General features: G+C 37.1%; 1 protein-coding gene across 1 annotated transcript in view; it reads left to right on the top strand.

Moving 5' to 3' along the window:
• The window catches only part of DNAAF9 (dynein axonemal assembly factor 9), a 58453-nt gene that overhangs the window by 20247 nt on the left and 21045 nt on the right, over positions 1-17161 (top strand). The window contains 15 exon segments of the mRNA XM_079306091.1: positions 1562-1639; positions 2657-2755; positions 3459-3514; positions 4468-4603; positions 6041-6122; positions 6765-6801; positions 9441-9528; positions 9968-10044; positions 10301-10345; positions 10802-10847; positions 11203-11314; positions 11758-11828; positions 12493-12543; positions 13368-13455; positions 15486-15589. Of these exon segments, the coding sequence (XP_079162217.1) occupies positions 1562-1639; positions 2657-2755; positions 3459-3514; positions 4468-4603; positions 6041-6122; positions 6765-6801; positions 9441-9528; positions 9968-10044; positions 10301-10345; positions 10802-10847; positions 11203-11314; positions 11758-11828; positions 12493-12543; positions 13368-13455; positions 15486-15589 (1170 nt within the window).

The raw sequence follows: 17161 nt of genomic DNA on the forward strand, positions 1-17161 counted from the left end.
CCATTGTTAAAGTCTCATCATATCTAGAATTGTATGTGCTTGCTCAGAAATATGCTCTGTGAGTTCCTGTGCCTTTTTGAGCACTGTTCCCTTTCCTCTGGTTCCTTTTTTCATTTTTCATTCCATCACTGGTCTGTAACACCTTGTGGTGTGAACCAGCCCAAACCATTAAACACAGAGTGCAAACAGATGAGCAGCTTTGGGGAGGGCAATCAATCACCCTCCTTGGTGTCTGAAATGAGTCAGTGAAAATTGCACTGGCAATTTAGGAGCTCTTTGGGTCTTTAATTGCCCTTTAATTACCCCAGTTCGTTTCACAAATCTGTATTCACAAATACTCAGACTCGGTGGCACAGGCAGAACCTCTCCTGTGTGATCAGGGAGCTGATACTGTCTCCAAACACTCCTGAATGCTTCAAAAGGAGCAGGGAAAATTCTTAAACTCCTTTTTTTCAAGAGCAACCACATTGGCTCTGGCACTCCAGCCAGCTCCAGCTGGAGTTTTTGCTTTCTTCCTCCTTGAAATCATGAGGGGATTTCAAATGGGAAGTGACATTCTTAACTTTTTACATATTTGTGTGATTCTGTGTCAGACTCTGTGTCACTGCTGGGGGAGGAAACCAGGCTGAAAGTGCATTTGGATCACTGTAAATGATCTGTAAATGAATTTTTCTGCCATTATTAAAAGGGGAGTTTTTTTAGTGCATTTTTAGCTTGGATTTTCCCTCTCAGATTTTCCCTCTGCTGTGTGTTTTCTTAGATTTGAATATAATCAAAGGATGATAATTGAGGATTTTCCCCCAGTCTTTTGAAGGCAGTTGCTCTTTTACTGCAGAAATCAGAGTTGCTCAAGATGGTGTAATTTAGAATATTTACTGTATTTATGAGAATAGAATGGAAGTGAGGTCTGGGAAGTCATTATTAATTAAGTCATACTTAATTACAACTGTAAAGCAGTGGTTTAAGAAAATTCCAGCCAGTGTTGCATTTTTCACTGAGTGGGTCATGGGGAACCCTGTAAATGGAGAATTTTTCAGATACAAGTATCCCTTAAGAATATATATTTTCATATGCATCATCCTGCTACTTGGAAGAAAGTATTGCAAAGTTAAACTGTCTTAGCCTAAATTTACATCAAATATTGGCTGATGCTCAGGATGAGCAACCCTGGATTTGACTCTCTTAACTCAGAAAACTCATCTTGCCCTTTTGTCTGCACCAGCTCATGCAGTTCTTTGCTATTAAATTGAAAAAAAAAAGTGAAATAATTTGTTTGGAGGATGCAGAGAAAAGTTTTGCACAGAGCTCAGACCCTCACTGGTCAGGTTCTTTTGTAACAGAGTAAAAATACTTGTGAAATCAGAATAAAAATATTTGTGAAATCAGAATAAAAATATTTGTGAAATCAGAATAAAAATACTTGTGAAATCAGAATAAAAAATATTTGTGAAATCAGAGTGAAGGGGCACTGTTAGGGCAATTTTCCCCAATGCTGTCTCAGCTCAAAGCTGAATCTTTCTCCTGGTGTTTTTCCCAGAAATGTGTTTAAAATCTCTTTCAGTTAATGGATGTCAGTGCTGACTTGTGGAAGACCTACAGCAAAATGGATCCTGTGTCCTTGGAGGATTTGCTCTTTGAGGTAATGCAGGTGAAATGTTCTGCCTCAGCTCCTGCTTGGTGTAACCACAGAGTAAAAATGTGATTTTGTTTGGTTTTAATTAAGTTTGTGGGCTTAATCCATGGGCTCTGCTTGCTGTTGCTTGCAGGGTCTCCTCCCATTCCTTAAATCCACCACAAACTCTGCAAAACACTAAAATAACTTGTCTTGGTTTCCTTGAATTTATATTTTTGTGATTTTGTGTATTAATCCTCCTTTTGCAGCAAAGAGAGTTAAAAAAATCCCCTTTAACACTTAACCATTCTACCAGGAGGAAAAAAAAAATACTTTTTAGATGTTTTGTAGCTCCTTTAAGTGGGGAACAGTGACACTCAGTGGTTGCCCTGATTCTTTAGGAAATAAAAACAATGGGAAGGAATTCTCACATTGCTCTGATCTCAGTGCTAGAGGAGAAAACACTGTATAAATATTAGCAAGCATAAGTACAATTTATAATTTATTAGTATTTATAATTAATAGTATGTATGATTCATTCTTATTGGTATATATAATTTTTATCTGTTCCTAGCTTGACAGCAATTTAATATGTGCAAAATTCAGCAGTAATTATCTTTTATTAATAAAATAATGGGGGTTCACACCAATTTGGTTGTTCAATCAAGTGCTGTAATAAAAATTAAAATATCATTGAGTTTTTACAAGGCTCTCAGTCTAAATCATCACTCTCTGTGATTTTCACTTCCCCTCTCTATGTGGAAGTGAGATTAATGTTTGGGACTTGTCCTAAACTCTGAGCAGACCTATTTATCATAATTTGAAATTTTCAACCTGAAAGTAGCTGTTAAATTGACTTAAATTTTCTGATAAAAATAAACATCAACCACACACCCACAACTGAAACCCAGCAGAACATCCTTATCTTCTAAAACAGATTTATTTTCCTGAGCTTATTGTTTCATTGGGGATTTTGTATTTTAGTAAAATGTCACCTTTGCCTTCATTTCTCTTGGGAATTAATGTCAAATATTTTCCTTCTAGGACTTAATGATTTTTGAGCACCAGTGGACCAACTTTTTTGCTAATTTTGACACTGAAATTCCCTTCATTCTGGAACTCTCAGAATCTCAGGCAGGGGAGGTAGGCCTGCTTCAGCAATCCTCAATCATCCTGCTGGTATCCATGCAGAAGGAATATTTTATTTTTTTTTCCCCCTATTTCATCTCACTTTTCATATTTGACAAGTAAAAATACACAGTTTGTTTTTTTTTTAAATCACCACTCACCTTAAAAATCCATGGTATGATGGCTTAGGACTGCTGGGGTAATTCAGCTGAGTGTTTACTCACTGATAATTCAATTTCTATCTGCACAGGAGATATTTGTAGGTAGATTAACTTGCACTTGGATGGAATCTGGAATGTGCAGGGCTTAACAAGCTGAATTTGCACATCTCAAACTTCAAATGTAACTGAGGGAATAGCACAGAGCATGGGAGAAAAAAACAGCACAGGGTTTCTGGGGGTGGCTGTTGCTTTTCAAAAGCAATTTGTTGCCTTTTTTAATGCATTTTGATGCTTTTTTTTTAAATGCATTTTGAAGCCTTGCAGGATAATGGGAGGTGGAACTAAATGGCCTTTAAGGTCCCTCCCAACCTAAACCATTCAATTATTTAATAATATTACAGATTTAGTGGTGTTTGTGTTTGTTTGTGGAGGTTGGAATTATTTTTTGAGGGTTCAGGATTTTTTTGTCTGAGAAGGATAATTCAGGTCTAATTAATGATGGGATATTTCACACTTCATGTACTTCTTTAATAGTTTTGGTTTTCAATTCTTCACAGCCCTTCAGAAGTTATTTCAGCCATGGCATGATCTCAAGCCATATAACAGATAACAGGTAATTATTACTCATTATTTCCTCTGGTGCCACTACTACATCAATATTTTATTCCTATATCCCTGATGCCATAATGCTTAAAATTCTTTTTGGTATCACCTCAATATTATCAAATCTCATACTAAAAAATGCCCCATGCAAAGTTCCTGCCTATCCTGGGAGGATAAGCTGAATTTTCCCAGGGTTTAATGCTGTAATTCTTACATATACCATGAAATTTTGGCAATTATCATCAGTTCCTTCCTTGCTCCATCCCTGGAAAAGGTTGGATAAAGTTTGGAACAACCTGGAATAGTGGAAGGTGTCCCTCAGGGATTGGAATGAGATAAACCAAATAATCCTGTGATTCTGTGAGAGATTTTAACCAAAAATTGTTGTTTAGCTGAAGGTTCTGTTGCAAAATTGACATTTTGCTCTTTTGAGCTACTCAAGTTTTTTTAAGCTACTTCACTCTCTGCACATTGTCCTGTGTTTGGAATAAACCAGTGCAGTTCAGTGCCCTTTATTGCTGGCAGCATCTTCCGGTGTTTGCTTTGCAATAAAGAAAAGAAAATCCTTGACCTCTCCAGCTGAGTCTTGGGCCCAAAGCCAGAGCTAAACCCAAAATAATTTTGTTTGTTTCCAACACAGTCATTTCAGGGTTTTTCAAGATGGTGAATGTTAAACTAAGCAGCTTTTTAATTCAGTTTAAGATAAAAAAAAATCTTCTAAGAGCATTTGGGAACAACCTTGAGATAAATTTATTGTATTTGAAAGAAATTATCTTTTTTTTTAATGCAAGCAATTTTTATTCTTTAGAACAGTCATTTCACTGTGAACCTTTGTGCAGCTAAGTAATTTTTTTTTTTTTTTAATAGTGAGAAATTCAGCAGTTTCAAAGCTTTGATTTCATCTGTTGGTTGTAAAATTTGCTGCAAATTTTTGGGTGGTGATTTTTTTTCTCTCCTCCTCAGCCCCAGCCGACAGCCCTTTGTCCTGTTTGGCAGCCACTCCACAAAGGAAAACCTCAACTCTGGCAACTTCAATTTCCCATCTGAAGGACATCTGGTCAGAAACACTGGCCTTGGTGGAAGCACTGCCAAGCATATGGTAAGGCTTTGGAGAAGTTATCTGACATTTTGAAGCATTGTATATTCTCTTTTTATTTGTATATTTTTGTGCTTGTTTTCCATGAGTTCAATAATTATTTCTTCTTAATATAAAGGCCCTTAGTGATCCATCAGTTTAAGGAACAAATTTGATTTTTCTTGTTCTATACAAGTTTAACCATAGTGGATTCTTGATCAGGGACTGCTGAATGAATGAAAATAATTTATTCTCTGGAAAAAGACAACTTTTGCTTAAAGTGGGTGGGGGAGAGGGAAATGCTGTTTGTGAGGGTGTGTGTCCTGGCCCTAAAGAGCAAACCTTCTATAATACACTTAACTAAGGCACACAAATTATATTTTAATCACATTTATTTAACCATTCCTTAACAAAAGAAACAAAAAGCCACTTTTAATTTTTTAATTTTATTATTTTTTTAAATACTACCACTACAAATAAACCAGGATACCACCACATACCCAAATCCCAGTGTGTGTGTGTGTCTGAAAAAAGCCTTTCCCAGTTGCAGGACTGTTGTGATGAAGTTGCAGAGATTAACTTGTTTCCATTTCCAAGTAAAAGCTGGGTTATTAAGCATGTGCTGAGCTCCGTGGCTCGTGCCTGGGCAGGCGACCCCAGGGATTTGGGATCCTCTGGCTGGAGGGCCTGGGTGGCTCCAGAAGGCACCTGGAGAAGAGGTAGAGTGTGGAGAGAGCTCCCTGCTGCCTCCAGGGGCTCTGGGAGTGATGTGAGCCCTGAGCAGGCAGTGCTGGAGTGAGAGCATGAGTGAGCCCATCAGTTCAACATTCCATGTGCAGGGGGGGATGGACTTGGGGCTGCTGGCCACAAACCAGGAGCCTGAGGAAAGAGTGGGGTTTGCATCTTGGTGAGATCTCATCCTCCATTTGCTGCTCAAATGCTATTGCTGTAAAAATAAAAACACTCCCAGTTTTGTCTTTCCTTCCCTTGTTTACAATTAGATGCCATTTGAAAATGCAAGTACTGTGTTATTATTCTGATGTACTTGCTCCTTCTGTTGTCCTCAGATTCTGATGCTGTTCTTAAAAAGGTGGTTTGTTTACAGGTACAGGTGATACTGTTTTAATAGGGTGTCATGAAAATAGTAAATAAGACCAAGTGCCAGCATAGTTATGGGAACCTGACACACTTTCCTCTTCATGAAAAGAGCAGTTGACATAGGAAATTGAAAACACAAGTCAGAGCTCATCTCCTTTGCAAAGTCTTTCAACCATTCAGGTCAAGTCAAAAGTGAAATAGACCTTTGAAAACGTAAGTTGCTTTTTCACAATCCAGTTCCGTCTGTGTTGTAAACTCCTGTAGTCTGTCAGTGCTTAGAAGACTTAAGGGGAAAGTAGTTAATTGTTAATTAGTGCCCCAATTTGTTTTACTGATATCTTTTGTATTAATACTGACTGCTAGGTAGTGCAGTGTGTATCTCCAAAGGGACCTCTGGCTTGTTCAAGGACCTATTTTTTTGGAGCCACTCACATTCCTTTCCTGGGTAAGTTCATTAAATACACCAAGGCAGTTATTACCTCTGATCCCATGAAAATTTGTAGCAATTAAAAGCTTTGTTTCCTTTTTAAGCATCAGGCTACATTCTGTAGCCAGTGCATGAAATCATAGCAGATTTTGTTGGTAAAATCTGTCAGATTTGAGTGTTAAACATAAAATCTGTCAGATCTCAGTGTGCAGACTTTTTTAAAAAAGTATTTAACAAATATTTAAGTTCCTGTTCCATATGGATTTATAAAAAAAGCAGTCTCCAAAATATAGTAATTCAAACTGGTAGTTGTCAAGTAGCTGAGGATTTTTAGGATGAAAAAAATGCTTTCACTTCTATCTTTTATCCTCAGTATAATGACTATATTCCCAAAAAAAAAAAAAAAAAAAAAAAAAAAAAAAAACCATGTAAAAATTTTTAAAACCATTTTTAAATGGCTGGAGGAGTCCATGGATAAAGTCAATCCTTAGAGTTATCTTGAAACTCTACTGGGCTCAGAAAAGCTGAAGAGAGGATGGTTGCAGGATTGCAATTACTGTGTTTTCCCTAGTAGCATAAAATCCTGGAGAAATTCCATATAAGATGTGCAGCAGAAATGTTCTCAGAGTGCTTAAACCAAACCTTTTTATTTTAATACAGGAAATGACAATGAGATGCACAAACCAGCTGAGCAAGTGTAAGCTGCCATTTTTTTTTTTATATTATTCCTTAACTCTTCTCTCTTTCTACCTCCTGGCAGTAGGTGAAACTTGCTTTTAGTGGCTGTTGGCATTTGCAGAGACATTTTTATTCTGAATCATGTGCATGGGACAGGGTTTCAAAGGCAAAATGCTTGTGGGGGAATTTCACTGGGTACATGAGGAGCTGTTAGTGTGACAGCAGCAGGGTAGGAAAGGAAATACAAGTAAATTTTTCTCAAATTGTACTAAAAAAAAAAAAAACTCGAATAATTTTTAAACACACTTCATGTAAACCATGGAGGAAAATTCTCTCACACTTTAGCATCTTGCACAGATGGAAGAAAAAGTAATTTTTGTCTATTTTCATTTGTGTAAGATTCCTGATGCTTAAGTGAAAATACCAACAAGGGACACTCAAACTTGTGAAGAAATTCACTGTGTTAAAGTTAGATCAAAGTTAAATTTTTCCCAAAAATTGGGAAGCTGCAAAACTTCTGCACATTTTAACCTTCTCAAAAATCACACTTTATTTATCCATGTTGATGTCCCCTTCCTCTGCATGTTGTAGATCCCTGTCCAGCTTGGAGAACACAGTAGATAATCTGCTCTTTCTCTTGATAAACCAGATCTTTCCTTAAATATTTTGTCCTTCTGGTTTGTTGGGGTCATTTTAGGAGCCTGTTTTTGCTTCTGCAAAGCTGCCAGACCTGCTAGCATGATATTAAAGATATTAAAGATATTAAAGATGTGTCAGTACTGTCACACTAAATGCTGTTGACTCTTGCTAATTGTGAAATATAAAAATGAAGTTACTGCACTGAGCAGATTTTCCTTTTTTTAAAGACAACTGAACTCCAACAGGTTTTTTTTCCTTACATCTACATTCTGCTCTGACATTTTTTTTGGTCCTCCTTCAAAAATCCTGTGTGCTAAATATATTTTAATCAAGATGAGCAGAGCAACTCTAAACAAAGCAGGGATTGATAAAGGTTGTAATTAAAAAGAATAATATTTTCTTGGAAGCATCCCTGTATTGGTTCAAATAATCTAATTTCAACAAGAATGCCATAATTTGATTTTTTTTTAACAAACTTGAGCTCATGATTTTTTACTTAGTTTGCAGTTTAGTCCTGTAACTGCTTCTTAAAGTTGTTAATATTTTATAAAAAGTGAAATAAAAAGTATTTTCTGAACACTGTTTATCCCAAATTTAGTTGCACTGACTGCCTGGAGTGCCAAAATTAACTCTGTAAATTGAAGGATAAACTGGGATAAATTTTGTGGTTTTATTTTAGGAAAAGGCTTTGAAAGCAACACAACACAAAACCTGTGCTTTTTTTTTTTTTTTTTTCTTTTTTGCACTGCTAACTTCAAAATGTTAAAATGGGAAGAAGAATAAGATAAATGACACCTCACTGAGATGTTTTCTTGCCAATATGTATGTGAATTTGAGGGGAAAATAGGAATGGTTACAAAGTCTGGAAGAATTCTAATCTAAAGGAATTACATTGTTTTTTGGGGGGCAGTGAAAACATGCTAGGTGCATATGAAAACACAGGAAATTACTATCCAGAAAGCTGAAAAATTAGTGAGAAATCTGGATTTTAAAATCACTTGCTGCTGTTGGGGATGATCAAGGACAAGCTTGGATGCATTTTGAGGTTCCTCCATGTTTGGGATCTTCAGATGCTTTTTTTCCACCCTGCAGGAATTTTTTGCTTTTGGCTTAAATGCTGAATCCTTCTCTTTCCTCCCCCCTCTTCCCTCCCTCTATTGCCAGTGGAGTAATGAGAAAACTGAAAATTTAGGGGCTGATTTTGTTGATTTGCTCATCTTTTTGTTGTGATTTAGCAGGAAATCAGAGGCTGCTGTTCCTTGGTTGGGCACGTGTGGGTTTTTTTCCCAGTGGTTCTGGAGCTGTAAATGTGTCAATAACTCAAAATCACTCCTGGCTTCACCTGACTTTGCTTTATTTCTGTGTAATTTTTTCAGTCCCCTGTTAAGAAGGGAGTTTGGACTAAGCTGGGATGGAGATTTTATGGAATTGTGGAGTGATTTGGGTTTTAAAATATCTTTAAAGATCATTTAATTTCATTCTCCTACAGGAGAGGGAGGGACAGCAGGGACATTTTCCACTGTCCCAATCTGCTCCTGACCCTGGACACTTCAGGGATGGAGCAGATACAGATTCTCTGGGAATTCCAGGGTCTCCCCATCCTCCCAGGGAACAATTCCCCCCCAAAATCCCATCTGTCCCTCCCCCCACTCAATGTGGAGCCATCCCCCTTGTCCTGGACACTCCAGGCCCTGCATTTAGGATGTGATTCTTAAACCCAACTGCAGCAAAATTCAGCAGTAAAACAGATTTTTTTATTCCTGACTAACAAAAGCATCAGATACATTAATGCCAAGAGTTACTTCCCCAAAATATCCTGTAATTTGAGCAATTTCCTCGCTCTAATTTAATTTTTTTAAACAGAAAGCTTAACCATAAAACTAATTCTCCACTTAATTCAACAAAGACCCCTTCCTTATTATTTAAGGGAGTTGTGCAATGAGAGGAAAATCTCCTTTAAAGAGAGGAGGAAGAAAACTCTACCTGTGCAGTAAATGTTGTGTTTGTATTTCTCTTCAGTACGCTGTTGTCCCAAATATATTCTGCTGTTGTAGAGGCTGTGCTTGCTGGCATTGAGTGCTATGCTAAAACTTCCACTGAATCCAAGGTAAATGAAGCCCCCTGTAATTGTTCTCTCTCTGTAATTGTTGATTTGGATTGCTTGCACTATGAGATTGATATGCAAACAAACAAAAAAAAAAAGCAAAATAATTCTAATTTTGATATTTCGCTCCGTGGGATAACACGAGGTTCATACCCTGGCTCAAACCAGGCTCTGAATTCTAGTTTTAAAAAAAAAAAATAAATAAAAGAGAGATTTCAGACTGTGTCTAATTTTACCCATCTCCAGTTGGTTTTCCATCTTCTCATTAATTTTCCTGATCTCATAGTGAGGCAAATGAAATCTGGGAAAAAGCAAATTTTAGCCTGGTGCATCAGTGTGTTACTGTTTGGTGTCTCTTGTTGATCTCAGGGGTGCTCCTGGAGCTGCTGGGATTTGGAAAGATGAGAAAGGATTATTTTATTCTTGGTTTCCTTTTTTTCAGGCTAAGGAGGTGGCAGAGCAGGTGCTGCTGTCTGTGTTGGACACCCTGGGCTTGGCACAGCTGAAATCTGCTTTACGGTGTGTATTTCCAACTGGGTTGGCTTCTTTGGGGGGAAAAAAACATCAATTATAAACTGAAAAATAGTAATTTCAAACTAAACTTGCCTGACTGCTACATTTCAGGACTTCATAATGCATTCAGCCTTTAAAAAGCATTAGAATTATTCCATTTTCCAGTTTTCTTAATCACTTCTTTTGCTTTAAGTCTATTCTTTATTTTTTCCATTGAAAAGTTTAAATCACATGTTTCACCTGTGCAATTTCTGTTCTACAGCTCCAAAATCACTTTCCATATTCAGGCTGTGAACAACCATGGCAGGTTTGTATCACTATCTTAATTTCTTGTTATTAATTAATGCATTTCATACACTAATAAATGAATTTTTCTCCTCTTGGAACTCCTGCAAAAACTTTTGATTATTTCATACAAGATGTGCTAAATGCTTTTGTGTATGAGGTAGTTCAGTGATTTCATATCTGTAATTCTGTGGAATCTTAAAAACATTAAAAGGAATAAAAAGCAGTTGGGCAGACAAATTTTATTAACTGCTAATGAGTAGAAGCAGCATGAGCTCATTAAGAGTTTCCTTTTAAAAATGCTTTTAACTTAGTTGCTATCACAAACTTGTGCTTATTTAATCCCTACACTAATTGACTCAAATGACCTGCACAAATAAGAGTTGATTTTAAAATAAATCATCTTTTTTTTTGGCTGCTGTGGAGTCACAGAAAGATGATCTAATGTTTAAATATTTCATTTTCATTTTTGTTCTAGAATTACTCCATTAGATAACGAGGACAGCCTGAGTTTGATCAAAACGGTAAGAAAAAATAAAAAGAAATAATTTATTGATTTAATTAGAAAATAGAGCTCAAGTATCTGTTTTTCTGGGTCATGCTGAGATTTTTCTGTGAATACAAGTTTAAGGGAAGAGATGAAAGAGATTTCAAATGCTGGAACAGATTTAACAACAAGTCAAAATCCAGAATAAAACATTACCACACATTTATGATCGCAGGCTTTAACAAAAAAATTAAGTCTTTCTTTAATGAAATACTTCTATATTTCAATATAGAAACAGTGGTTTAGGATGTTTGAAAAATACAGATTTTGCTGTTTTAATTGAAATATTTCAAGTTGTGCTTTCTCTTCCTTCCAATGCTGGGTTGCTGCAGGCATCCATGATGGTGTTTGACATTCCAGACCTGCTGACAGGGAGAGGGTGCTTGGGATCTGTTGTGTTTTCAGAATCCTTCCTGACATCACAGATACAGGTCAAAGAAAAGGGTGAGTGGTTTAAATTCTAACCCCACTCTTGTCCTTCTGTTGGTTTTGCTGTGATGGGAAAGCCAAAGGAATTGCAATGGATGTTTTTGCTGTTTTCCTGGTGGGTTTGGAACACTCAGAGCAAAGAAAGAACCATGGAAATACCAGATAAAAATCAGGATTTCTTTGGAACTCTGTAGCAGCTCTGTGTGTGTCAGAGCACAAGAGGACTGGGAGTTAATCTGCTGTGAAAGCTTCATTTGAACACTCAAAAATCCTTAAAATAATAAGATTTTCATATTTACTAAAGAAATTTCAAGTCTTCAAAGAGCATTCTGAAGTATATTGGTGATATTAATTCAGTGGCCATGGTGATGCCAGGCCAAAGGTTGGATTTGCTGCCTTTGGAGGTATTTTCCAACTTCAATAATTCCCTGATTTTGCATTCTGTGTTTTCCCTGCAGATGGCAGCATCCATCCAGACTGCAGGCACATCATCCTGACTGCAGCTATCCCCAGATTTGCCTCCTGGCTGGTGAGTGAGAGCACAGCCCCAGCTCAGCTCAGGCACAGCTTGTCTGGGACTGGGATGGCTCAGGGAAAATGTGGAATTGAGCATGGAAACAGAATTTTGTCATATTAACATACTCTGATTTTTCAGATTGGACAATAAGGGGAAAACTGACACACGCACAAACATGAGTTTGAAATTTGTTTTATTTTCACCTCCTCATGTTTTTAGCTGTTTAAAGGTCTGGGTGCTTTTGAAAATTCTGTTTTTAGATCACCCCTAAAGAAAGCAAAGTCTGATTCAAGACCTCTAATGCACTGCACTGTGTGAGAAACAAAATTCCAAAGTATATGGCAAAAATCCAAAAATATGACAAAGCTGGGCATTGCCCTTTGGCACTGCATGCTTGAACACTAATAAAAAATAAACCTGCATGTTTTCTATCTATATAATATTATTTTAGTCTATAAAACAATTTAATGGGCAGAATGTGGTGCAACAAATTATTTTTGGTCTTATAGTAACACAGTATTAAGAGCACAGAATTGTTTTTGAAACACTCTGGGTTCTGTCAGTGGTACCTGAGGTTCTTGTTGGCCTCAAAACTTCTTTAATACTTTTTATTTAGTGTTAGATATGCTTTATTTATATAAATCACAATTCAAATGGAAGCTCTTTCTGGCTGCAGGTTGAAGACAGTGATGTGAAACTGTCTGAAAAGGCACAGCAAGTATTGAAGGTAAAATTAAATATTTTTGTTAAACTAAAGAATTTGCACTTTTAACCAATATTTAAAAAAACTTTGAGCTACTACCAGACTCTGGTTTTATTATGTGTGTTACTTCTCTTCTACAAGACTTGCCTGTTCCACCCTTTTTCAAACTTTGACATACAAAATAATTTTTTTTTGTGTAAAAGTTGGAGGATTTTTTTATTTCAAAGAATCACACAACCCAAGAGCAAAAAGAGTCTTAATAAAACTGTGATTTCATGGAAGTCTCACTAAACATTACTCATGGAGCTCATGTGTTTCCAAAACCCCCTAAAAGTTGATGCAACTTTCTTTTAACTTAATTAGCATGCTAATGTCTAGAGGAAAACACTCTAAGCACTAGGGGAAAAAAAAAAAAAAAAAAAAAATTTGGAATCTGGAAACATCTTAAATCACATGAGTTTCACATTTGTGGTGTAATTTGTGGTTCCCAGGAATGTTCATTATAAATAGATTTGTTTTCATGTAATATACTTTTAGCTCAGTAGATTGACAAACTAAAAACAAAAAGCTCAGCCTTGTGGTTGTGACAATAACTTGTAACTTCATAGCTGCTGGCAAAAACCAAAATGGGGGCAAGGCTTTTAAAAATTATCCTCTTGCCTTGCTCTCTTTCCCTGCTCCTTCTGTATCCATGCAGGATAAAACTCTTCTAAAGTTCTTGACAGATGCTGTTTGAAAAGAAAATATTTTCTCTTGGAGCAAAAGCAGGAGAAGATGTTCCTGCCTGGATTGGTCCTTGATCCAGACTGTGAATTTGCTGTTTGTTTGGTTTTTCTTTGACTCTGTAGGAAGACAAATCTTTCCTGGGCACTTTACTCACTGGGGGTGATGGAGTTTATATCTGTTCCAGCAATCCACAGGCCATGCCTAAAGAAGGTGAGATGTTGGGATATGTGGGGTTTTTTTTTTTCATTGTTTTTTTCTTGTTTGGGTGGTTTTTGTTTTGTTTTTTAAACATGAGAGAGATGTTCTGGCATTCACACTCTGGTGAGCCAAACTCTTCCATCACCTTAAACTTTCAATTTGCCTTTTCAAGTCTCTTGTGTTGAATTCCATGGGTGATTCTTTTTTGTCCCCAAGCTCTGCCTGAAAGTCCTGGAAGGTGAATTCCTGCTGAGCTTTGGGCCCTGAGGCTTTGCAGACCTGGGAGGTGGGAGATGCTTTTCCCTGTAATTCACATTTAAAACTTGCACACACTGGTCCTTCCTGTCCTTAACAGATGAGCTGCCAGATGTTTTCTACCTTTTCTGTCTCTTACAACCATGAGGTTGGAAAGATTGGCCATTGCAGCAGTGCTGGGAGCTCCCAGCTCAGGAGGAGAAGACAAATAATTCCTCTCCAAGCCTCCTCCTGGAGCTGTGTTCCAGTTTTCTGCCATTGGCATTTTCTCTCAGGAATTCAGAGTTTGTCAGCACAGGTGCTCACAGAAAAATGCCTGATTTTGGTCCTTCTCAGATCCAATCCAGTTACAGCTTTTTGACACAAGATCCTTGGAATCAGCCTTGGGTTATTTATTCCTCCTCTTTTGGTGCCTTTTCCTTCAAGAACTTAAACAATGTGAATACCCCAGGAAGAAGACTGAAGACAATTTGATAGATTTCCCTCCCACCTCATGCCTTGAATTAATAACTACTTTTAAAGGCATCACATTTTCTATTCTATATATTTATTTGGTGCAGAGAAGGTGTTGCTGTCACAGTGCTGATGTGCAGAGGGTGGTGAATATGACATTAAGTGCTTGGTGCTGACAGTCTTTAGAGGAGAACCTTCAGCTTTATTGTCTTTGCCCTGGGGTGTGGAGGATAAATAATGATGTGCAAGGCAATTAAACAGCAAGTCTCACATAAGGGGAGCCTCTTCTGCCCTAATTGATCAGATTTCAAAGGCAAGAGGTTAATGCAGAGTGTGATTTTTCAGCTGTTTTGCAATGCAGTGCTGTGGGCACTTGTTCACTCAGTAAATAATTGGAGATTGCTGGATTTTTTTTTTTCTTTGTTAAAACTGGCTCTGTGTGCCCCAGAGGAACAATTTACTTTTTCCTTCTTTTTATTTTTTTTTTTTTTTTTTTTTTTGAGATCTGTGGAGTTATTTTACTAACTCTTGAGGTGGAGAGTTACAAGTAGGTGCTGTATAGATCATTATGAAACACTGCAAGGTGTGGGGTTTTTTTAATTTTTTTTTTTATTTTTTAAGTTATCAAGTGGTAATGAAGCTGATTTTGTTCCCTAGTTTGTTGTGCTCAAATTTGGGCTCTGCTGAGGTTGCAGCCCTGTAATCTGGCACTATGAGGTGCAAAAGGTGCATAAAATTCATGGAATAGTTTGGGTTGGAAAGGAGCTTAAGGAACATTTAGTTCCAACCCCTTGCCATGGGTAAGGACACCTCCACAACACTTAATTACCAAGTTAAATTTTAATTTAAAATTTAATTGTCAAGTTAGATTTTAATTTCAAGGTAATTTTTAAGTAATTTTTTCCAGTTTAATTTAAACTTAGTGTTTAAATTTTCCACTTGTATGTTTTTACACTGTTCAGTGTTTGAATTTTCAATTGTTTCAACTAACTTAAGTTCTTATATTGTCAATTTTGTATTTCTGGAAGTTGAAATTTGACAGGATGGAATTTTTTTGCTTTTAATTTTTAAAAAGTGGCTCAGAATATTTATGATGAATGTTTCTGTGGGGTCAAATGAACTCAGATACAGTTGGAGTCATGATAGTGAGATCCAGTAAAGACTGAATGGTTGTGCTCACTAAATATTATCCCAAATCAAAATTACTCCTTATTAAATACAACAAAATCCTGCAGGAGCAGAGATTTCTTCCTCAGGAAGAAGAGAACAGTCACCTTGAGAATCCAAAATGTTGATTTATACCTCATACATTTTTTTTTTCCTTTAAATTCTAGGCAAATTGTATTTCTTTTCTGATGGAATTCTGTTCTGTGATCCCCACCACGGCAGCATTTCCATTTCCAAGAGCCACATGAGTTCCATTTCTCTCTATGATGGGGTGAGTATTTTGTCTCTTCTTTCTGTCAGAAAATTTACATCCATTTTTAACAACTGTTCTGTTGGATCCTGGTACAAAGTTTTAGATTTCAGCTTCAGTTTTAATTGTCTGTCCAGCTGTAATAACTGATGCAAATCTCTGCACTTTTGGTGCTGATTAACTGAAATTAGTGAGTAAGGAGGAGAGAATTTTGTATTGGGAGTTAGCAATGTGGTGTTAATAGTGTGAAAACTGCTTTTTATTAAAGGAAAAATTACAGAACAGGACATTCATCAGCCATCTCTCAGTTTGGGGGATAGAGTTTGAGGTGTGGTGAAGTCATGGGGTATTTTGGAGGGTGAAATGCTGCCTTTTATTCAGAATATATTTGAATCTCTCAGTTGGGCAGCAGGGCAGTGTTCAGTGGGAATTGAGAGATTAGTGATGGCAACAGCTCTGTCCACCTGGAGTCACTGGCTTAACCAGCACTTCTTCAGGGTGGAAAAGAGATTATTTATGTTGGTTACTGTTTCCTAAACACTGGGGGAAAAAAAAAAATCAGTTTCCTTTAGTTTGCCTTTTGTTCAGGTACAGTATTCCCCATTTGTTCAGTGGCCTCCTGCAGCATTGTGCTGGCTGGTTCCATCACACAATACAGGAAACCAGTAAAATACAATCAAAGTGTGTGATTGAATGGAGATGAAAACACAGCAGCTCAGAGAGTCTTACCTTAGCTGCCTTTTCTTGGACATCAGATTGATGTTTATGAAGCTATTTTAACATTGACCTTCCTTTGATTGTTTGTGTCAAGACACTCACTTTCATAAAAGTTGCTATTTCTGGGACCTGGCCATCATTCTTGAAATGATGCCAGATTTTTGTGTGAAGCTGAGCCTTGACAGGGAGTGTATTATTGTTCTACTGACTTGGCAGAAAATGAGGGTGGAGGGTTTTTTAAACTGTTAAGAGGTGACAGGAGAAGCAGGCAAATTATTGGTTACTCTTTCCAAAAGCTATTGCAACAATATGGATGGAAAAGAAAAAAGGAGAACTTAATGTTCTGATTAAAATAAAAGATACCAAGCCTTGAAGTGATGCAAAATGAAGTTTTTTTAGCAGCTTTTGCATGATGCCTGTAAGATATTCTTCTTTTTAACTTGGAAATATCTGTAATTCTGCTCCAGCACTGAGCTGCCCCTGAACTCCTGGAATCCCTGGAGCTCATGGCCATGGAGGGCAGGGGAGATTCTGGCCATTCATCAAGGGAACAAATATTCCCAAGCAATGTTTAGATTCCACAACAACATGAACATCTTGTAAAACTTGGAGCTGCCTCCTTTCTGCCTCATGTCCATGGGGATTTTTGCTGCTGCTTTTCAGCTTTTTTCAATTTCTGGAGTCCAAAATGTTTTCCAGGAGCAGATTTTTTTTTGGGATACTTCTCCTGCTGACAGCAGTGTGGATGAGTTGGGCTTGGAGTCACTTCTCAGGAAATCTTCAAGCCATCCTGCAAAATCCAGGATCTGTGGATTCTGTTCCAAAAGCCATTTTCTCTTAAAAGAAATTGTTCTTTCTGAGGAGAATATTTTTATA

This window comes from Erithacus rubecula (assembly GCF_903797595.1).
Source record: "Erithacus rubecula genome assembly, chromosome: 5".
Lineage (NCBI taxonomy): Eukaryota > Metazoa > Chordata > Aves > Passeriformes > Muscicapidae > Erithacus > Erithacus rubecula.